Consider the following 17,234-nt stretch of genomic DNA (forward strand, 5'->3'; position numbering starts at 1 on the left):
ATGCCACAGCCACAGCAACGCCAGAGCTGAGCTGCATCTGCACCCTACACCACAGCTCACAGCAGGATCCTTAGCCCACTGAGCTAGGCCAGGGATTGAACCTGCATCCTCATGGATCCTAGTTGCATTCATTAACCGCTGAGCCAAGAAGGGAACTCTTGTTTTGCTTTTCTTAGGTGATTGTTCTGAACCCAAAACAGGTCATTTGCTTTCTTCCTTCCACTGAGACTGGTTAGCCCCCCCACCTTTTTTTTTTTTGTCTGCACTGTATGTGGAAGTTCCTGGGCCAGGGACCAGACCTGCTCCACAGCAGTGACAAGGGGGGATCTTTAACTCCTAGGTCACAAGGGAACTCCCAAGTTTCCCATTATAAAATCCATGATTCAAGAGTTGTGGTGTAGTGGGTTGCGGATCCAGCATTGTCACTGCAGTGGCTGGGGTTGCTGCTATGGTGCAGGTTTGATCTCTGGCCTGGGAACTTGCACATGCTGAGGGCATGGCCAATAAGTAGAATAAGTAAGTAAATAAATAAAATCCATGATTTGGCTTCTGTAGTTGTGATGAAGGGTGAGAATTCCATTAGACATTTCATTTTTAGAGTTCTGCTAATTTTAATTTCTTCATAAATCTGCCAGAATTAGTAAAGGGAGAAAGTAATTTTTCTTCGTCCCCTTCATTTATAGATTTGATATTAAAAGCTGCTTATCAGGAGTCCTTCTCAGTGGCTCTGCGGTAATGAACCCGACTAGTATCCATGAGGATGCAGGTTCGATCCCTGGCTTCGCTCAGTGGGTTAAAGGATCTGGCGTTGCCGTGAGCTGTGGTGTAGGTCACAGATGAGGTTTGGATCTGGTATTATTGTGGCTGTGGTATAAGGCCAGCAGCTGTAACTCTGATTCCCACCCCTAGCCAAGGAACTTCCATATGCTGAGGGTACGGCCCTGAGAAGAACCCCCCCCCCAAAAAAAAGCTGCTTATCAGAGAAGCAGTATTATTCCTAGAGTTACGCACAAATCATGGTAACTATTTGACTATTGATGGATCAGGTCTGCTGTTTTACTTCAGGTTAGGGAAACTACTGTTGAAATGGAAAGGCTTCTCTTTCAAAAAAGCTGTCTTAGCCAAGTTTGAAATGCTTCTTTTCGGAAGAACATATTGCTTTAGTTGCAGCAGATGTTATCCTAGAATACTTGGACTCTACCTGATGAACTCTGATGGGATCTGTCTGCATCCAATTTCTGTTTTGTTGGGTTTAATTTCATTATATTTCCTTCCTTTTAAGCACCCTCTTCCTCTGAAAAGTTGCTCTTTGCTTTCTTCATTTCTGGAAGTGATTAAGAACCTAAATCTAGAATCCTTAGTATGTTGTAACTGGTATATTTCGGAGAATATTATAATCTTCATTTGCTTGTTTTTCTGGTTTTCTCTTGGCCTTTTTCCTCTTAAGTAAATGTGATAGGATATCTTATTTCCATAGGGAACTTCTCAGATATAAACAACAGTAGTGTAATTAAAAAGATTAATCTCACTTCTTTTGACCCTCTTCCCCAGTCCACATTATTCAAAAAACCTGAAAAAAATTGCTTTCATCCTAGACGCAAATCCAGATCTCCTTCCCCTAGAAGACGATCTTCCCCTGTCAGGAGAGAGAGAAAGCGCAGTCATTCTCGATCTCCCCGTCACAGAACCAAGAGCCGGAGTCCTTCCCCTGCTCCAGAGAAGAAGGAAAAAACTCCGGAGCTCCCAGAGCCATCAGTGAAAGTGAAAGAACCTTCAGTACAAGAGGCCACTTCTACTAGGCAAGTACATAATAAATGTCTGCAGTTTTAGGCTGTTATTCGGTGAGTGTAAATAGGTGTACCTCTGAGTTAGAAATGTAAGCTTACTAATTTTCTTTTTAGGTTATTTAAATTACAAAGTTAGATTGTTGAGAAATTTAAATTGTATAGGAGAGTATAAGTAAAATGCCCCCAAGATGACCACTGCTATCTGCTGTTTTTTTAATTTCCAATATTATATACTGTAACCTGCCCCCGTCCCAATATTATGGACAACTTTGCAGTTTTAAGAAATGGATGTGGTTAGAATTGTTGGTTGTTCACTGAATTTTACTGATGTGTATATATCTTTCTAGACATCTTCATGAATTTTGAAAACCAAAGAAAGATAAACTTTTTGTATCATTGTATTATGACTTGGGATTCTGAGAAGAGGGGGAAAGTAAGCTTTTTTTCCCCCCACAGTGACATCCTGAAAGTTCCCAAGCCTGAACCTGTACCAGAGCCTAAAGAACCTTCTCCAGAGAAGAATTCCAAAAAGGAAAAGGAAAAGGAGAAGACCAGACCAAGATCTCGGTCACGTTCCAAGTCAAGATCCCGGACACGTTCTCGCTCTCCTTCTCATACTCGACCTAGAAGGCGCCATAGATCCCGATCAAGGTGGGTAATGGCTGTAATATCTGCCTAGATCTTAAATTTTATGTGCTAACTCTCCTAGATAGAATTGGGTAAATTATTTCAAAGCAGTAGAAAAATTTTGCACAAATGTTAAACTTTGAATTTAGAGAGAATTTGAGGGCACTTTGTATGGTCTGTAAAAATCTACACACTCATATCCCTTGAAAACCGTTTTTTGGATGTAGTTGTCAAGAAAACTATGTCAAGGTGTTTGTTCTTGCTCAAGATTTATTCAGATTCTAATTCTGTTTGTTATGGTAGATCATACTCCCCTAGAAGGCGGCCAAGCCCAAGAAGACGGCCATCTCCTCGAAGAAGAACTCCACCGAGACGAATGCCTCCTCCACCAAGGCATAGAAGGAGTAGATCTCCAGTGAGACGGTGAGAGGTGGTTTTTTGTTTTGGAAGTGACCATATATTTGTTTTAGGCTAATCTTTGAATTAGTGTCATCCTGGGAAAAAAGAAGTCATGAGTGGTATTAAGCAATGTCTTATAAAGATCATCCTCATTTGAGGTTGTAGTGCTGTTACTTGTGCAATGCTAAGCAACACTAATCCAGATTTGGAAAATTAAAAACAAATTCACTATCTTATTGATACTTGTTATCTGTGTTAACCTTGATCTTTTCAGATGCTACCAAGAAATCCTATCAAGTAAGGGAATTGGCTGCCTTACCCTTTCTTTGGGTTTTAACCATTAGCTTCTAAATATAGATGACTGCAGAGCCAGTTGATTGCTCTACCAGTATTAAAATAATTCACTTGATTTATACTCTTAAAGATTTTTTTCATATTTAAGAAGTAGTGAGCAGTTATTATAAACAGTTAAAACAAGTAAAACGAACTTAGAGTTACCCAGTCCCATTCCATAGATATAACTATTGTTAGCAATTTGAAGAGGCCGCATAAAAGTAACCCTGTCAATACCAGTGTTCCTTTTTAAAAATCATTTTTAAATTAGCATAAGGTGGAAGTTGCTGTTGTGGCTTAGTGGTTAGGAACCCAACTAGTATCCATGAGGATGCAGGTTCCATTCCTAGCCTCGCTCAGTGGGTTAAAGGATTCAGCATCACTGCAAGCTGTGGCATAGGTCGCAGATGTGGCTTGGTTCTGGTGTTGCTGTGGCTGTGGTGTAGGCTGGCAGCTGCAGCTCTGATTTGACCCCTAGCCCAGGAACTTTCACGTGCTACAGTTGTGGCCCTAAAAAGAAAAATCAATAAATGAATAAATTAGCATAATCTATCACTTGTAATAGAAAAATTGTTACATCTGCCCAAAGTGGAGGCATGGTGTACTGGTAGCAGAGCTTTGTACCTTTTAAATTTTTTTTAATTTTTAAATTAAAAAAAAAAAATTATGGCTGCACCCAAGGCATGTGGAAGTTCCTGAGCCAGGGACTGAATCCTAGCCATAGCTGCAACCTATGTGCAGTTGCAGCAATGCCAGATTCTTAACCCACTGTGCCATGGCGAGAACTCTAGTTTTGTGCTTTCTTGACAATACATTTCACCTGTTTTTGGAAGGACCTGATAATTATACTTCAGATTATACTTAGGACAGAGTTTTTGGTTTTCGAGTTTATTGAACCATTTTTTATAACTACTGCTAAAAATTACGGAATTGATGTTACCATTGATAAATAAATAAGACTAAGGATGTAAATGGTCAGCCAGTTTAGGCGTCATACTTTTCTAAAAATGATTGTTCCTTAGAAAAGTAGAGCTACTGCTTTCTAGTAGAAGATTAGTGGAAACAGCTATTTCTTACATTGGAGTTTTGCAAAAAGTGTGTTTTAATTGCTTACTGAGCCATTTAGCAGTCAAATAATTTGCAGATTGTGTAAGATTCCCTTTCAGCCAGTTTTTATCTCACACTTAAGGTAGGGTTTCTTTTTTTCAGGTTCTCAGGAATTCTTCCGCCAAAGGTGAATTCTGCAGGTACACATAATTGCACAGAACTTACCACAAATTTTGCCGCAGAATTCGAGAGGCCCCTGCTTCTAAGTTTATGTAGCTAAATGAATTCCTAATCCTGCACATCTTTTTTTTTAAAAATGCAGCCTAAAGGTTGACATTTTATTATTGAGTGAAAAAATACTTTGCCATCCAAATTTTATATGCAAACTCCAAAACACTCATTATTCCAAGGAAGGAAGAGACTGGCTAGTTATTATATTGTAGCACTGGACATATTTTATAGCTGGAAATAAAAATCAAACAGAAGCATTTATCAGAATAAGTTATTTGTAGTTAGTCTCAGAACTAGCTGTTTCCTGCCTAGGTTATGGTGTTGTTTCCCTTTAAAAAATTAATGTGCTTAGCTACATAAACTCAAAAGTTGGATACAAATAGCTGTATTTTTGTGTAAACTGTACATTCCTGTAAGGTCGTTCTCGGTACGTATGCAGTTAATGAATATGAGCACTTTATTCCACAGAAGAAGGCGTTCATCAGCATCCTTGTCTGGAAGTAGCTCATCATCATCTTCGTCTCGTTCCCGGTCACCGCCAAAGAAGGCTCCAAAGAGGACATCCAGCCCCCCTCGAAAAACTCGTAGGCTATCTCCTTCAGCAAGTCCTCCAAGGCGAAGGCATAGGCCCTCACCTCCAGCAACTCCACCACCAAAAACTCGTCATTCCCCAACACCCCAGCAGTCAAATCGTACAAGGAAGAGTCGTGTTTCTGTCTCTCCAGGGAGGACTTCAGGTAAAGGTAAAAATCAATATGTTCTTTCTTTGTTCATTTGGCTACAAAATACCTAGTCGTCATTGTTGTCAAAGTATGAAGTAGCTGGGTAATATTCGTATGTGATGTTTTTATAAATTTGCTGAGAAGCTCACCTTTTCTTTCGTGCTGTAAGTTCTTGGGGTTTGTTAATGGAGTCTACATGGTAAAGCGTTTTGCTCTTAGCATGCCCTCGGCGTTGAGTAGGTGGAGAGATGTGCTATTACCAGGCGTGGGCTGTTTGAGTTGAGGTAACTTAACTGAAGTTTGTGTTGTCATGGTAAGGGAACATTTTATTATTATGAGACCAGTTAACTTTTTTTTTTTTTTTTAACCCAGAAGATTTTTTGTTTGATACCTTAATTGAGGACTTCATATTTTGTTTTAATTCTTTCTTGGCCACATTGTACTCCCCAGGGCTGGACATGGTGTCCTCCTAAAAGCTGATTTCTGCTTTTTAATTTAGGCTCTAGGCAGGGTCCTTTTGAGTGTTGTCCTTGCTTTATTCTGCAAATTGACTTTTGAGGAATTTATGATCTGTGATCCTGCCAGGTAACCAAGCAAGTAGAATGCCAAGTTAGTCTGAGTGAAGGTTGTGGTCTATTGGGGCTTGTTTCTTCAGCATTAAATCACAGAGAGAAAAACTATGGTGGCCATTTGAATTGAGCCTCTGGTGCTTAGGGCTGGAATTATAAACACAGTCTGATACGTGAGTAGTGGAAAAGGGGGGAGATCTTAAAAGAACTGTTTTAGTAATTAAATTTTAAGGAGCAATCTGTAAATATACTGGGGTTGCTCTGATCACATTAAATTTTCAAGTTATAATTGAAGAAAACAGGGGTGGCCAAAATCTTGACTATAGGTTTTTATGAAGTTGATGAGAGCAGAATTTCTAATCAGCACCCTCTTGCTGCATTTGTGTTCACCTCACCCTCACCCCCACAATACAATGTGGTGATAGTTAGAAAAGCAAATTTTTCTTTTGAGCTCTGTTACTGTGAGTTGTAGTCACTGTCAGAATGAAATGGGGACTGGCAGGTAATGGTAATTTGTAAAGAGTAATATATTCTGAATTTTAACAGGTTAATTTGTTAACATAAGTATGTGGAACGTTTTTGTTAGATTGGCTCTTTAGACTTAGGCAGCTGGCTGAAAATAGAGAAACCTTTACGTCTTCTAGGTACAGGCTTAAGTGTGGGAGAGGTGTCCTAGGATCACGTATTTTCATTGTACCATGTCCTATATTACTTTTTGCTCGAAATAGTTTTCAGTCACCATTACCAAATCTGATGCCTGTTGTCTTCACCTGTTTTTTGTTTTGTTTTGTTTTGTTTTTAATCTTAGGAAGTGCTTTGTTTGTCTTTTTAGGACTGTACCTGCGGCATATGGAGGTTTCCAGACTAGGGGTCAAATGGAGCTGTAGCTGCTGGCCTGCACCACAGCTCATGGTGATACCGGATCCTTAACCCACTGAGCGAGGCCAGGGATCAAACCCAGGTCCTCATGGATACTGATTGGGTTTGTTAACAGCTGAGCCATGACAGGAACTCCTCTTAGGAAGTTTTTATACTTATGAATATTTCTTTGTTTCCTTTGTCTAGAGCCAGAAAGTTCTTTAGTGAAAAAAATAGCATGAATATTTCTTTTTTTTTTTTTTTTTTTTTAAATTTTCTTTTGCTTTTTAGAGCTGTACCTGCAGCATATGGACGTTCCTAGGCTAGGGGTCGAATAGGAGCTGTAGCTGCTGGCATGCAGACCACAGCCACAGCAACATGGAATTCAAGCTGTGTCTGCGACCTACACCACAGCTCATGGCATGGCAGTGACGGATCCCCGACCCACTGAGCTAGGACAAGGATGAAACTCATATCCTCATGGATGCTAGTCAGATTGTTTCCAGGGCTCCCTGATGGCAACTTTTGAATGTTCCTACTTGTTACTTTGCAAAAACACATCAAATTATAAGGTTTTTTTTCTAGCTGTGCCTGCGGCATGTGGAAGTTTCTGGGCCAGGGATCAAACCTGAGCCATATCAGTGACCCAGGCTGCTGCAGTGACATCACCAGATATTTAACTCACTGTGCCACAAGGGAACGCCAAATTAGAATTTTTCTATCTACATTGTATAGTCAAAGTGTAATGAAAGTACAAGAGCAGAAAGACTTGAGTTCTTAAATAGGTCATTAAAAATTATTTTGTTTTCTTTGTTAGGGTCTCCACAGGTACCAATTTGTGTTTTGAAATGTCAAGGGGAATGGGCTGCTGCTTTTTTGGAAACAAGTCACAGTGGATGCCTACATAGGAGAGAAGTCACAGTGAAAGACAAGGGAATATTCCTGTGAATTACAGGATAGTCTTCTGTGCCCTAACAAAAACCCAGCCAAAAAGACTGCACTGCCCTTAATCCACTGAAGCTGAATATTGGTTTTAACTACTTGGAAAATAAATAGCTTTTTACAGTAAAATGATCCCAGCTCTTTGTAATGGAATTTCAGAGCTGGGAAAGACTTCAGAGAGTGTTACCAAGAAACAGGTTCTCAGGTTAAGTGATTTGGTCAAGGTCAATCAGCCAGGCCTAGAATTTGGATCCTTATTCCAAGTTGAAAAATCTATATTTTTCCCAACTCTCCTACTTAAAAAGACCTGTTTTAATGGCTTGAGGAGAGCCATAGAAGGTAGGGTGAAATTCTTAAGTTTTTGTATTCAGTAGTATGATTTTTTTTTTTTTTTTTTTTGCAGTTCTCAATTGCTAATAAGAACAGTGGTACCATTAAAATGTAATAGATTTTACTTTTGTATTTCATGTGGTAGTTACCAGTCAGGACTTGTAAGATTCTGCTGTTCATTGTGGGGGAATGGAATGGGAGGAAGGCAAAAAAAGTATTTTGGAGAGTTAGAGGTAAATTATCTGGAGTACAATATATATTCTCTCCTGAAAGGGTCCTCAGGAGGCTTTTTGTAATCAGTGGCATGTCAGACTTGAATTGGCGTTATCTCAGTGCATAAAATAGTGTCCTTTGAAGTCAGTGGAATATTGAATGAAGTTTGTTTACAGAGTATCTATGCCTAAGGTGGTGGTGATAATTTTGAGTTTCGGTCAGTATAGCCATATAAATTGTGCTCTGTCAGCATTTAATGATTATTTTACTAATTCTGTTCACAGACTTACCTTTGCAAGTGATCTTTTGAGTAAGTCTGTAAGATTAATGATTAATAGGACTATTGAAGTAAATTTAAAATTCTGGTTTTTCAGTTGACTTGGGAGATTTCAGGCTTCATGATAGTTTGCCCCTTGAATACTAATAATAAAACATTAACTTTTTATTTATTTATTTATTTTTGTCTTTTCTAGGGCCACACCCACAGCATATGGAGGTTCCCAGGCTAGGGGTCAAATCCGAGCTGTAACTGCTGGCCTTTGCCAGAGCCACAGCAACTCGGGATCCGAGCCACGTCTGCAACCCATACCACAGCTCACGGCAACGCCGGATCCTTAACCCACTGAGCAAGACCAGGGATTGAACCCGCAACGTCATGATTCCTGGTCGGATTTGTTAACCACTGAGCCACGACGGGAACTCCAGGATTGGCACTTTAACTGCACCAAATCCTAACCTCTAGATTTCTCTTATTTCACCGCATCCAAGGTTCAGTTCTGGTCTGGGAACTGAGATCCCATTTCAAGCTGCTGCACACCTTGGCCAAAACAAAACAAAACAAAAACTGACCTGAAAAATATCTTTAAGTTCTTAAAATTTTAAAGGCATTTCCATTTTATTTCTTTGAATTTGTTAAAATGCAGATTTTAAATGCAGTCTTGCTGTTATATATCACAATTGGTGATTACAGAATTGGAATTCTTGCTGTGGCATAGTTGGGTTAAGAATCCGCCTACAGTGGCTCAGGTTGGTGCTCAGGTGCGAGGTGTGGGTTTGATTCCAGCCCTATGTGGCAACTTAAAAAGGATCCGGCATTGTCAGAGCTGAGGCTCGAACTCAGTCCCTGAAACTACCACATGCCACTGATGTGGCGATTAAAAAAAAAAAAAAAAGTATTGTGGTAAATTAATTCTTCAGTTGGATTACTTCAAAGATAGAATATGTATATATAATAAAATGTATCGAGATTCTAGGTTAAGTATTCCATGGCAGTTGATTTATTTTTTAAAAAATAGGTGTAAGGATCCTGAGGGCATCATATTGTCCTCAAGTTTAGTTCTTAGAGGGATGTTCTCAAATGATGTTATAGGTCAGTCTAGGGTAAGGCTAATGATTATATCCGTATATACCCTTTTGACTTTTACTGAAGCAAGGGATGGCTAGTATAAACAGATAGTAGTTGTTAGAAATTAAAAGCCTGTGCCATAGAACTAGTGTCTTAGATTCATATCCCAGATTTTGGTTGAGGTCACTTCTTTTTTCTCTTTTTTTAATAATTACCACCCCCGAGGCATGTGTATGTTCCCCAGGCCTGGAATCAAATCTGCCGCAGTGCTGGATCCTTAACCCATTGTGCCGTGGGTTCATTCACCCTGAGCCGCGGTGGGAACTCCAGATCTTATGTCTTTTTTTGGGGGGGGGGGAGCATATGGAGATTCCCACCCTAGAGGTGGAATTGGAGCTGTAGCTGCCAGCCTACACTACAGCCATAGCAATGTGGGATCCAGGCCACGTCTGAGACCTACACCACAGCTCACGGCAATGCCGGATCCTTAACCCACTGAGCGAGGCCAGGGGTTGAACCTGCAACCTCATGGTTCCTAGTGAGATTTGTTTCTGCTGCGCCACAACAGGAATTCCCATTGTAGAACTTTCTGAGGCGGTTCACCAAATGTTTACAAATTCTTGCTTCTACTTCAGGTAACAAGAACAGTGTCTTACAGGAACTTTTTAATTGTCAATAAATGATTTAGGAGAATAGTCACACTTCTTTCCATACTGTTAAGAAGATGCATAGCTTTTTTGTTTGTTTCTGTATGTATGTAAGTGCGGGTTTTTTTATTCTTTTTAGTGACAAAACATAAAGGTACTGAGAAAAGAGAGTCTCCTTCACCAGCACCCAAGCCTAGAAAAGTAGAATTATCCGAGTCGGGTAAGTTTTGGTTTGTTTTTTTTTTTAAGTTGAATTAGATTCTAGTTAAAGATATAAGATATGGCTTAATGGTTAAGACCTAGGTCTTTGAAGTCAAACCAACTGGTTTAAATCCCAGCCTCACTACTACCTGCTTTTTGTTTGTTTTAGTTAGTTTATGTAAACCTTTTTTTCATCTCCAAAATGCAGAAAACAGTACCATCCTTTAGGTCTTTGGTGGTTAACTGATATAATACTTAAAAGTGCTTGATACCCAGCCTAAACTGCCGCAAATGCCTAAATAAGTTTATTTTTATTACATTTTCTGAAAAAAGTCTAAATTAGCATTTTAATCTCCTCCTTCATATATATAACTATTTTGCTTCGCCCAACCAGATAAAGATTTGAGAGCATTTCCCAATTCAAATAGGTAACATTTTTTGTATGCATAACTAAAGAAACACTTTCTAAATGCATCCATCTTTCAGAAGAAGATAAAGGTGGCAAAATGGCTGCAGCAGATTCTGTGCAGCAGAGACGCCAATACAGACGACAGAACCAGCAATCTTCATCTGGTACGGACAGTGGTTACATTTTTCCTATCTGGATATCCTGATAAAAATACTTTAAAACATTGGAGGAGTTCCCTTGTGGTGCATTGGGTTAAGGATCTGGCATTGTCATTGCAGCAGCTTGGGTGTGGGTTCGATCTCTGGCCCAGGAACTTCCACATGCTCCTAACAAAGCCAAACAACAGCAAAAAATCTGAAGTGTATTGAGCGTACCTAGGAGAAATATTTTTGTGCCTACATAGGAATGTTAGGAGGAAGTGTTAGTTTTGGAGTTTTGTTTTTAAGTACTTACAGAAAACTTAATTTTTTTTAGGAGTTCCCATTGTGGCTCAGTAGCAATGAACCCGACTAGTATCTGAGGATTCGGGTTTGATCCCTGGCCTTGCACAGTGGGTTAAGGGGGTCCGGCATTGACTGTGAGCTGTGGTGTAGGTGTAAGATGCAGCTCAGATCCTACATTGCTGTGGCTGTGGCCTAGGCCAGCAGCTGCAACTCCAATTCAATCCCTAGCCTGGGAACCTCAATATGCTGCAGATGTAGCCCTAAAAAGTAAAGGAAAACCAAAAAAAACCCCCAAAACTTAATTTTCTTTTAAATTGTTACAGAAGTAAAACAGGAATAAAATTGGGAAAGTTTTTCCTTCCTCAGTCCTCCTTTTTTTTTTTTTTTTTTTTTTTGGTTTTTTTAGGGCCATACCCACGGCATATGGAAGTTCCTAGGCTAGGGGTTGCAGCTGCAACATACACCACAGCTCACAGCAGTGTTGGAGCCTCAGCCCTCTGAGTGAGGCCAGGGATCAAACCCACCACCTCATGGATACTAGTCTGGTTTGTTACTGCTGAGCCACAACAAACTGAGGAACTCCCTCTCAGTCCTTATTCTTATTCCCCAAAACTTTATTCAGGAATATTTCTATACATGTATAATTATATGGGATTTTTTAAAAAAAACAAAGCACACAGGCTCAAACCATAGATCATTGCCTGCCTTTTGAATTTAATATATTTGGACACCTTTCTCTGTAGTTCTTAAGGATTTACCTCATTTCTTTTACTAGCTGCATCATTTTTCTTTTCTTTTGAGGGAGGGGGCTGCTACGCTTGTGGCATGTGAAAGATCCTGGGCCAGGGATCAAACCCATGCCACAGAAGCGGCTTAAGCCACTGCAGTGACAACGCTGGATCCTTGACCCACTAGTTGCAGCATTTAAATTTTTTTTTTTTTTTTTTTTTGTCTTTTGTCTTTTTGCTGTTGTTGTTGCTATTTCTTGGGCTGCTCCCACGGCATATGGAGGTTCCCAGGCTAGGGGTTGAATCGGAGCTGTAGCCACCGGCCTACACCAGAGCCACAGCAACGCGGGATCCGAGCCGCGTCTGCAACCTACACCACAGCTCACGGCAACGCCGGATCGTTAACCCACTGAGCAAGGACAGGGACCGAACCCGCAACCTCATGGTTCCTAATCGGATTCGTTAACCACTGCGCCACGACGGGAACTCCTAAATATTTTTTTAATACTATAATCCACTTGCCTATTTGGACATTTAGACTGTTTCTAGTGTGTCTGTGTGTGTGTATGTTTATCTGTTTGTGTAGTATGCCTATAAGATAATAATTACAAGTGGAATTTCTGAACTAAAAAGTATGTGCACAGCTTTTTTTTTTATCTTTATCACATCTGTGTTGTATAATGATCATCACAATCCAATTTCACAGGATTTCCATCCCACAACCCAAGTACAACCCCCCACTCCCCCACACTGTCTCCTCATAAGTTTTTCAATGTCTATGAGTCAGCGTCTGTTCTGCAAAGAAGATCAGTCTGTCCTTTTTTCAGATTCCACATGTCAGTGAAAGCATTTGATGTTGGTGTCTCATTGTATGGCTGACTTCACTTAGCATGATAATTTCTAGGTCCATCTATGTTGCTAAAAATGCTGATATTTCGTTCCTTTTAATGGCTGAGTAATATTCCATTGTGTGTATGTACCACATCTTGATCCACTCCTCTGTCGGTAGACATTTAGGTTGTTTCCATGTCTTGGCTGTTGTAAATAGTGCTGCAATGAACATCGGAGTACATGTGTCTTTGCGAGTCATGGTTTTCTCTGGATAGATGCCCAGGAGTGGGATTGCTGGATCAAATCATAGTTTTATTTTTAGTGTTCTGAGGAATCGCCATACTGTTTTCCACAGTGGTTGCACCAATTTACAATCCCACCAACAGTGTACTAGGGTTCCTTTTCCTCCACATCCTCTCCAGCACTTAAGTGTTTGTAGACTTTGATGATGGCCATTCTGGCTGGTGTAAGGTGGTACCTCATAGTGGTTTTGCCTTGCATTTCTCTAATAATGAGTGATGTTGAACATCTTTTCATGTGTTTTTTGGCCATATGTATGTCTTTGGAGAGCTGTCTGTTTAGATCTTCTGTCCATTTTTTGATAGGGTTTTTTGTTTTTTTTTGGTATGGAGCTGCAGAAGGTGTTTATAAATTTTGGAGATTAATCCCTTGTCAGTTGATTCATTTGCAAAGATTTTCTCCCATTCTGTGGGGTGTCTTTTCGTTTTGTTTAGGGTTTCCTTTGCTGTGTGCACAGCTTTTTGAACCATAAATCCTGATTTTATTAGCTCAATTGATATTCGTGCCTGAGTCTAGGCAGTACTTTTCATTTATAAAATGGGAATCAAAGCATCCCACAGTGGCATTAAATCAGTTAAAAGCTATACTGCTTTTGCAGCTCTTTATGAGTGTGTGTGCACACGCGTGTGCTGCACTCAGGGCACACAGAAGTTCCCCGGCCAGGAATTGAACTTGTACCACAGCAGTGACAAGACTGGATCCTTGACCCAGTAAGCCACCAGGGAACTCCCTTCCCCCCTTTAAATAGTTCCTTGAATTTTAATTTTACCACTCTTTCCATGAACTGGTTTATAGTTGTATGACTTTAAATCAGAGATGCCTTCTGGAATATAAATATTTTCAAAAAGCTTTTTAAAAAATGTCATTACATCAGCGCTCTGGAAAATAATTAAAATTGACTGAAAATGTTTTCTGTTGCCTTGAAATCCAAAAAAAATCAAAATGAACTTGTATTTATTAATAAGGTAAAATATCAACTAAGCAAATTAAACAGTGATTTTTACTTTTGGTTATTTAATATAATCTTACATGAAGTATAATGAAATACACATTTTTCTGTGCTCTTTAAAAAAGTAAATGACTAATCCTTAAAGATTATATTTAAAAACTATTACCCAAAAAAGTACCTGTATTTATAGTTTAAGGAATCTCTAAAGGGAACTTGTTGAAGATGATGTTAGTTGTGGAAATGTTTGAAAATGCATATAAGTTTTGGACATTGGGTTGTTGGGACTTGTTATTTTAACTTAAGGAAACCATATGCAAACAGCCTTTTTCTCTTTACAGTCCTAGATTGCTACCAGGGCTGTAGGAAATTTCACATGCATTTTGTATGTTTAATAAATGATTGGGATATGGAAGTAAATTATTTAAACCCTAGTAAGAATTTCAGTAGCCTTAAAAGTACATAGAGTGGATTTCTTTGGTGGCTCAGTGGGTTAGGGATCTGGCATTGTCACTGCTGTGTTGGACATTCAATCCCCGGGCCAGAAACTTCTGCGTACCACAGGCGTGGCCAAAAGTATAAGTGCATAGAATAATAAGAATTAATAGCAGAGTTCCATTGTGGCCCAGAAGTTCCCACTGTGGCCCAGCCATAATGAACCTGACTAGTATCCATGGCGATTTGGGTTTGGTCCCTGGCCTTGCTCAGTGGGTTAAGGATCTGGCATTGCTGTGGCCAGCAGCTGCAGCTCCAATTCGACCCTAGTCTGGGGAACTTCCATATGTCACAGATACGGTCCTAAAAAAAAAAAAAAAAAAAAAAAAAAAGCAAGAAGAAGAAGAATTAAGTAATTGTACCTGTTGTTTTTTTGTTTTTGTTTTTTATGTACCTGTTGTTTTTTTAAAACAATTTTTCATTGTTGTTTTAGGCCACATCCACAACAGGTGAAAGTTCCTGGGTGAGGGATTGAACCCCTGTCACAGCAGTGACCATGCTGGATCTGTAACCCACTGAGCCACCAGGGAAATCCTTGAGATGCTTTTGAAGCTGTACTTAGTTATTTGGAAAATTGTTAAAATTCTTAGGGACCCTTGTGTCTTGTTGGATTGTGCTGTGGAAATGATTTGTATAACTTAATTATATAATAGTAAGGATGTTTATTGTTCAGAACTGATGGCTTGTGTATGTGCTTGCTAATGTTAGTGGACTCGATTTGCTAACTTAGATATTCTGCTTAGATTCAGAAAACTAGATTCTTAAGCATAGACCTAATGTTAATTTTTATTTATTGTATGGTTGTAGATTCTGGCTCCTCCTCTTCCTCAGAAGACGAGCGACCCAAAAGGTCCCACGTGAAAAATGGTGAGGTTGGCAGGCGGCGGAGACATACCCCTTCCCGGAGTGCCTCTCCATCACCTCGAAAGCGCCAGAAAGAGACTTCCCCTCGGTAATGTCTTGGTGTTCTGCAGTTGTGATAAAACTTATGGGATGGGCTATGGGCTTGTTTAGAATTTGGTAACTTCTTCATTTCAGGGACCCACAATAAGAGATAGTCAGATTTGGGGGTATTTGGGTTTTCTTTGTTCAGTGGTCATTACTATTTAATGAAAGCCTAGTAACTTTTGTATGTGTGCATGACTAGAACAGACCAGTTAAATCATAGCATTAACTTCTGACCATCTTTGAACATGTTTTAAAAAAGAAAAATCTCCATTAGTGATACCTAACACCATTAAAGTGATTAATTTGGTGAATGGAATTCTTGACACTTGTTTTTCTCCACTGCTCTCAGGATGCAGATGGGAAAGCGATGGCAATCGCCAATGACCAAAAGGTTGGTTAGACACTATTTTGTAAATTAGGGTTACATGTGAAAGTTTTAGTGACTTAATTTACTGTTTAGGTAACATCCCATTCCTAGATGTATAGTGGAGAAGTTCCTTACTTGTTCTTGGTTTGATTTTCTTTCTTTTTCTTTTTTCTGTTTTTCTCTTTTCTTTCTCTTCCTTTTTTTGCCTGAGGCTTGATACTGTATCTCAGTTCCCAGACCAGGGATTGAACCTGGACCACAGCATAAAAGCGCTGAGTCCTAACCACTAGACCCCCAGGGAACTCCCTTGATTAGATTTCCTTACACATCAGATTAATGATAGAAGTGTATACACAGTGTTCATTTCAGAGCATCATTTGAATTTAGATCAAGAGATTGGATAATAATAGCTTCTTAGATTTAGTGGGGAGGTACTTTGTGGTCACTTTAGGGAAGACAAGGAAACTTGAGAGAGATATTTAGAAGATAAAAATGATTGTAGGGCTTTGGCCCTATTTAATTTCCTATGGTAGAAAGGTAGGTTGCATATCCTATGGAAGCTTTTTTGATCATCAGTGTCTTTGTGACCATAAAGCTTTAACATTTTAGAACTGGGTGATACACAGAAATCTCTAATTTAGGCATATCTCGTAAGTGAGAAAATGGGCCCAGAAGTAGTAAAGTGAGTTTCTTAGGGTTACAGAGTGACAAAGCTGTATCTTAGACCTGTGCCATTTACATACCATTTCACTGTCTTTGTTAGTCTTCTGCCTTGTGGGTCTTTGCTGCCACTAAATTTCTTAAGCGTTTATCCTTCCTGAAACATCACATTGCCCTATTTATAGCTCAGTTTTTGAAGTTGTGTTGTTTTTTAGATAGTCTCACTAATAAGTGTTTTCTTGGAAAGGTTCTTTTGGAATCAGTTGGCAATGTTTATGATGGAACAAAGCAGTGTGTTTGCTGTGGAAGTAACTTACTTGACAATAAAAAATTAAAACCTTTTTAAAAATTTCGATGCAAAGGTATTCTGTTCCCAGGTGTAATTATCCCTTGCTTTGGCAAAAGTGGTAATACAACAGCTAAAAAGTCTTTACAAAATCAGGTTAGTGGTTAACATTTCTTCTCTTTTTCCCCCTAGTATAGTTAATGATGCTGGGAATTGCCCCAGGTATCTAGGATTTAGAGATGGGAGGAGGAATTATTTGAAATCATACTTTAGTATTTATTGTATTTTTCTTAAAGAAAGTACAGTCTGGCTTTGAATATTTCATATATTAAGTTTGAAGGTTGAAAAACAACATTTTGGGTATTGAACACTCGTTCCCTAACAGCTAAAAGGCATACTGATCATACTTAAAGAGGCAGTTGTTGAATCTGTAACTTCTTGTCTTCATTTACCATTACTAGTAAAGCGAGGTTTTTCTTTTTTTTTTTTTTTAATTGGTGCTTTTTTTTTTTTTTTTTTTTTTGTCTTTTTTGTCTTTTTGTCTTTTCTAGGGCCCCACTCTCGGCATAT

At 39.2% G+C, this 17,234-nt stretch overlaps 1 protein-coding gene across 30 annotated transcripts in view; it reads left to right on the forward strand.

Moving 5' to 3' along the window:
• Positions 1 to 17,234, forward strand: part of SRRM1 (serine and arginine repetitive matrix 1) — a 38,885-nt gene that overhangs the window by 7,899 nt on the left and 13,752 nt on the right. For 4 of the 30 annotated variants that reach the window (XM_021095556.1, XM_021095578.1, XM_021095579.1 and 1 more), the window contains 8 exons: positions 1,596 to 1,799; positions 2,244 to 2,438; positions 2,718 to 2,837; positions 4,893 to 5,167; positions 10,190 to 10,270; positions 10,738 to 10,824; positions 15,211 to 15,355; positions 15,701 to 15,742. In XM_021095556.1, the coding sequence (XP_020951215.1) occupies positions 1,596 to 1,799; positions 2,244 to 2,438; positions 2,718 to 2,837; positions 4,893 to 5,167; positions 10,190 to 10,270; positions 10,738 to 10,824; positions 15,211 to 15,355; positions 15,701 to 15,742 (1,149 nt within the window). The remainder of the gene's footprint in view (positions 1 to 1,595; positions 1,800 to 2,243; positions 2,439 to 2,717; positions 2,838 to 4,892; positions 5,168 to 10,189; positions 10,271 to 10,737; positions 10,825 to 15,210; positions 15,356 to 15,700; positions 15,743 to 17,234) is intronic. The other 26 variants (XM_021095560.1, XM_021095580.1, XM_021095581.1 and 23 more) reach the window with 17 other exon arrangements.

The sequence above is a fragment of the Sus scrofa genome, chromosome 6 (genome assembly GCF_000003025.6).
Source record: "Sus scrofa isolate TJ Tabasco breed Duroc chromosome 6, Sscrofa11.1, whole genome shotgun sequence".
NCBI classification, from domain to species: Eukaryota; Metazoa; Chordata; class Mammalia; order Artiodactyla; family Suidae; genus Sus; species Sus scrofa.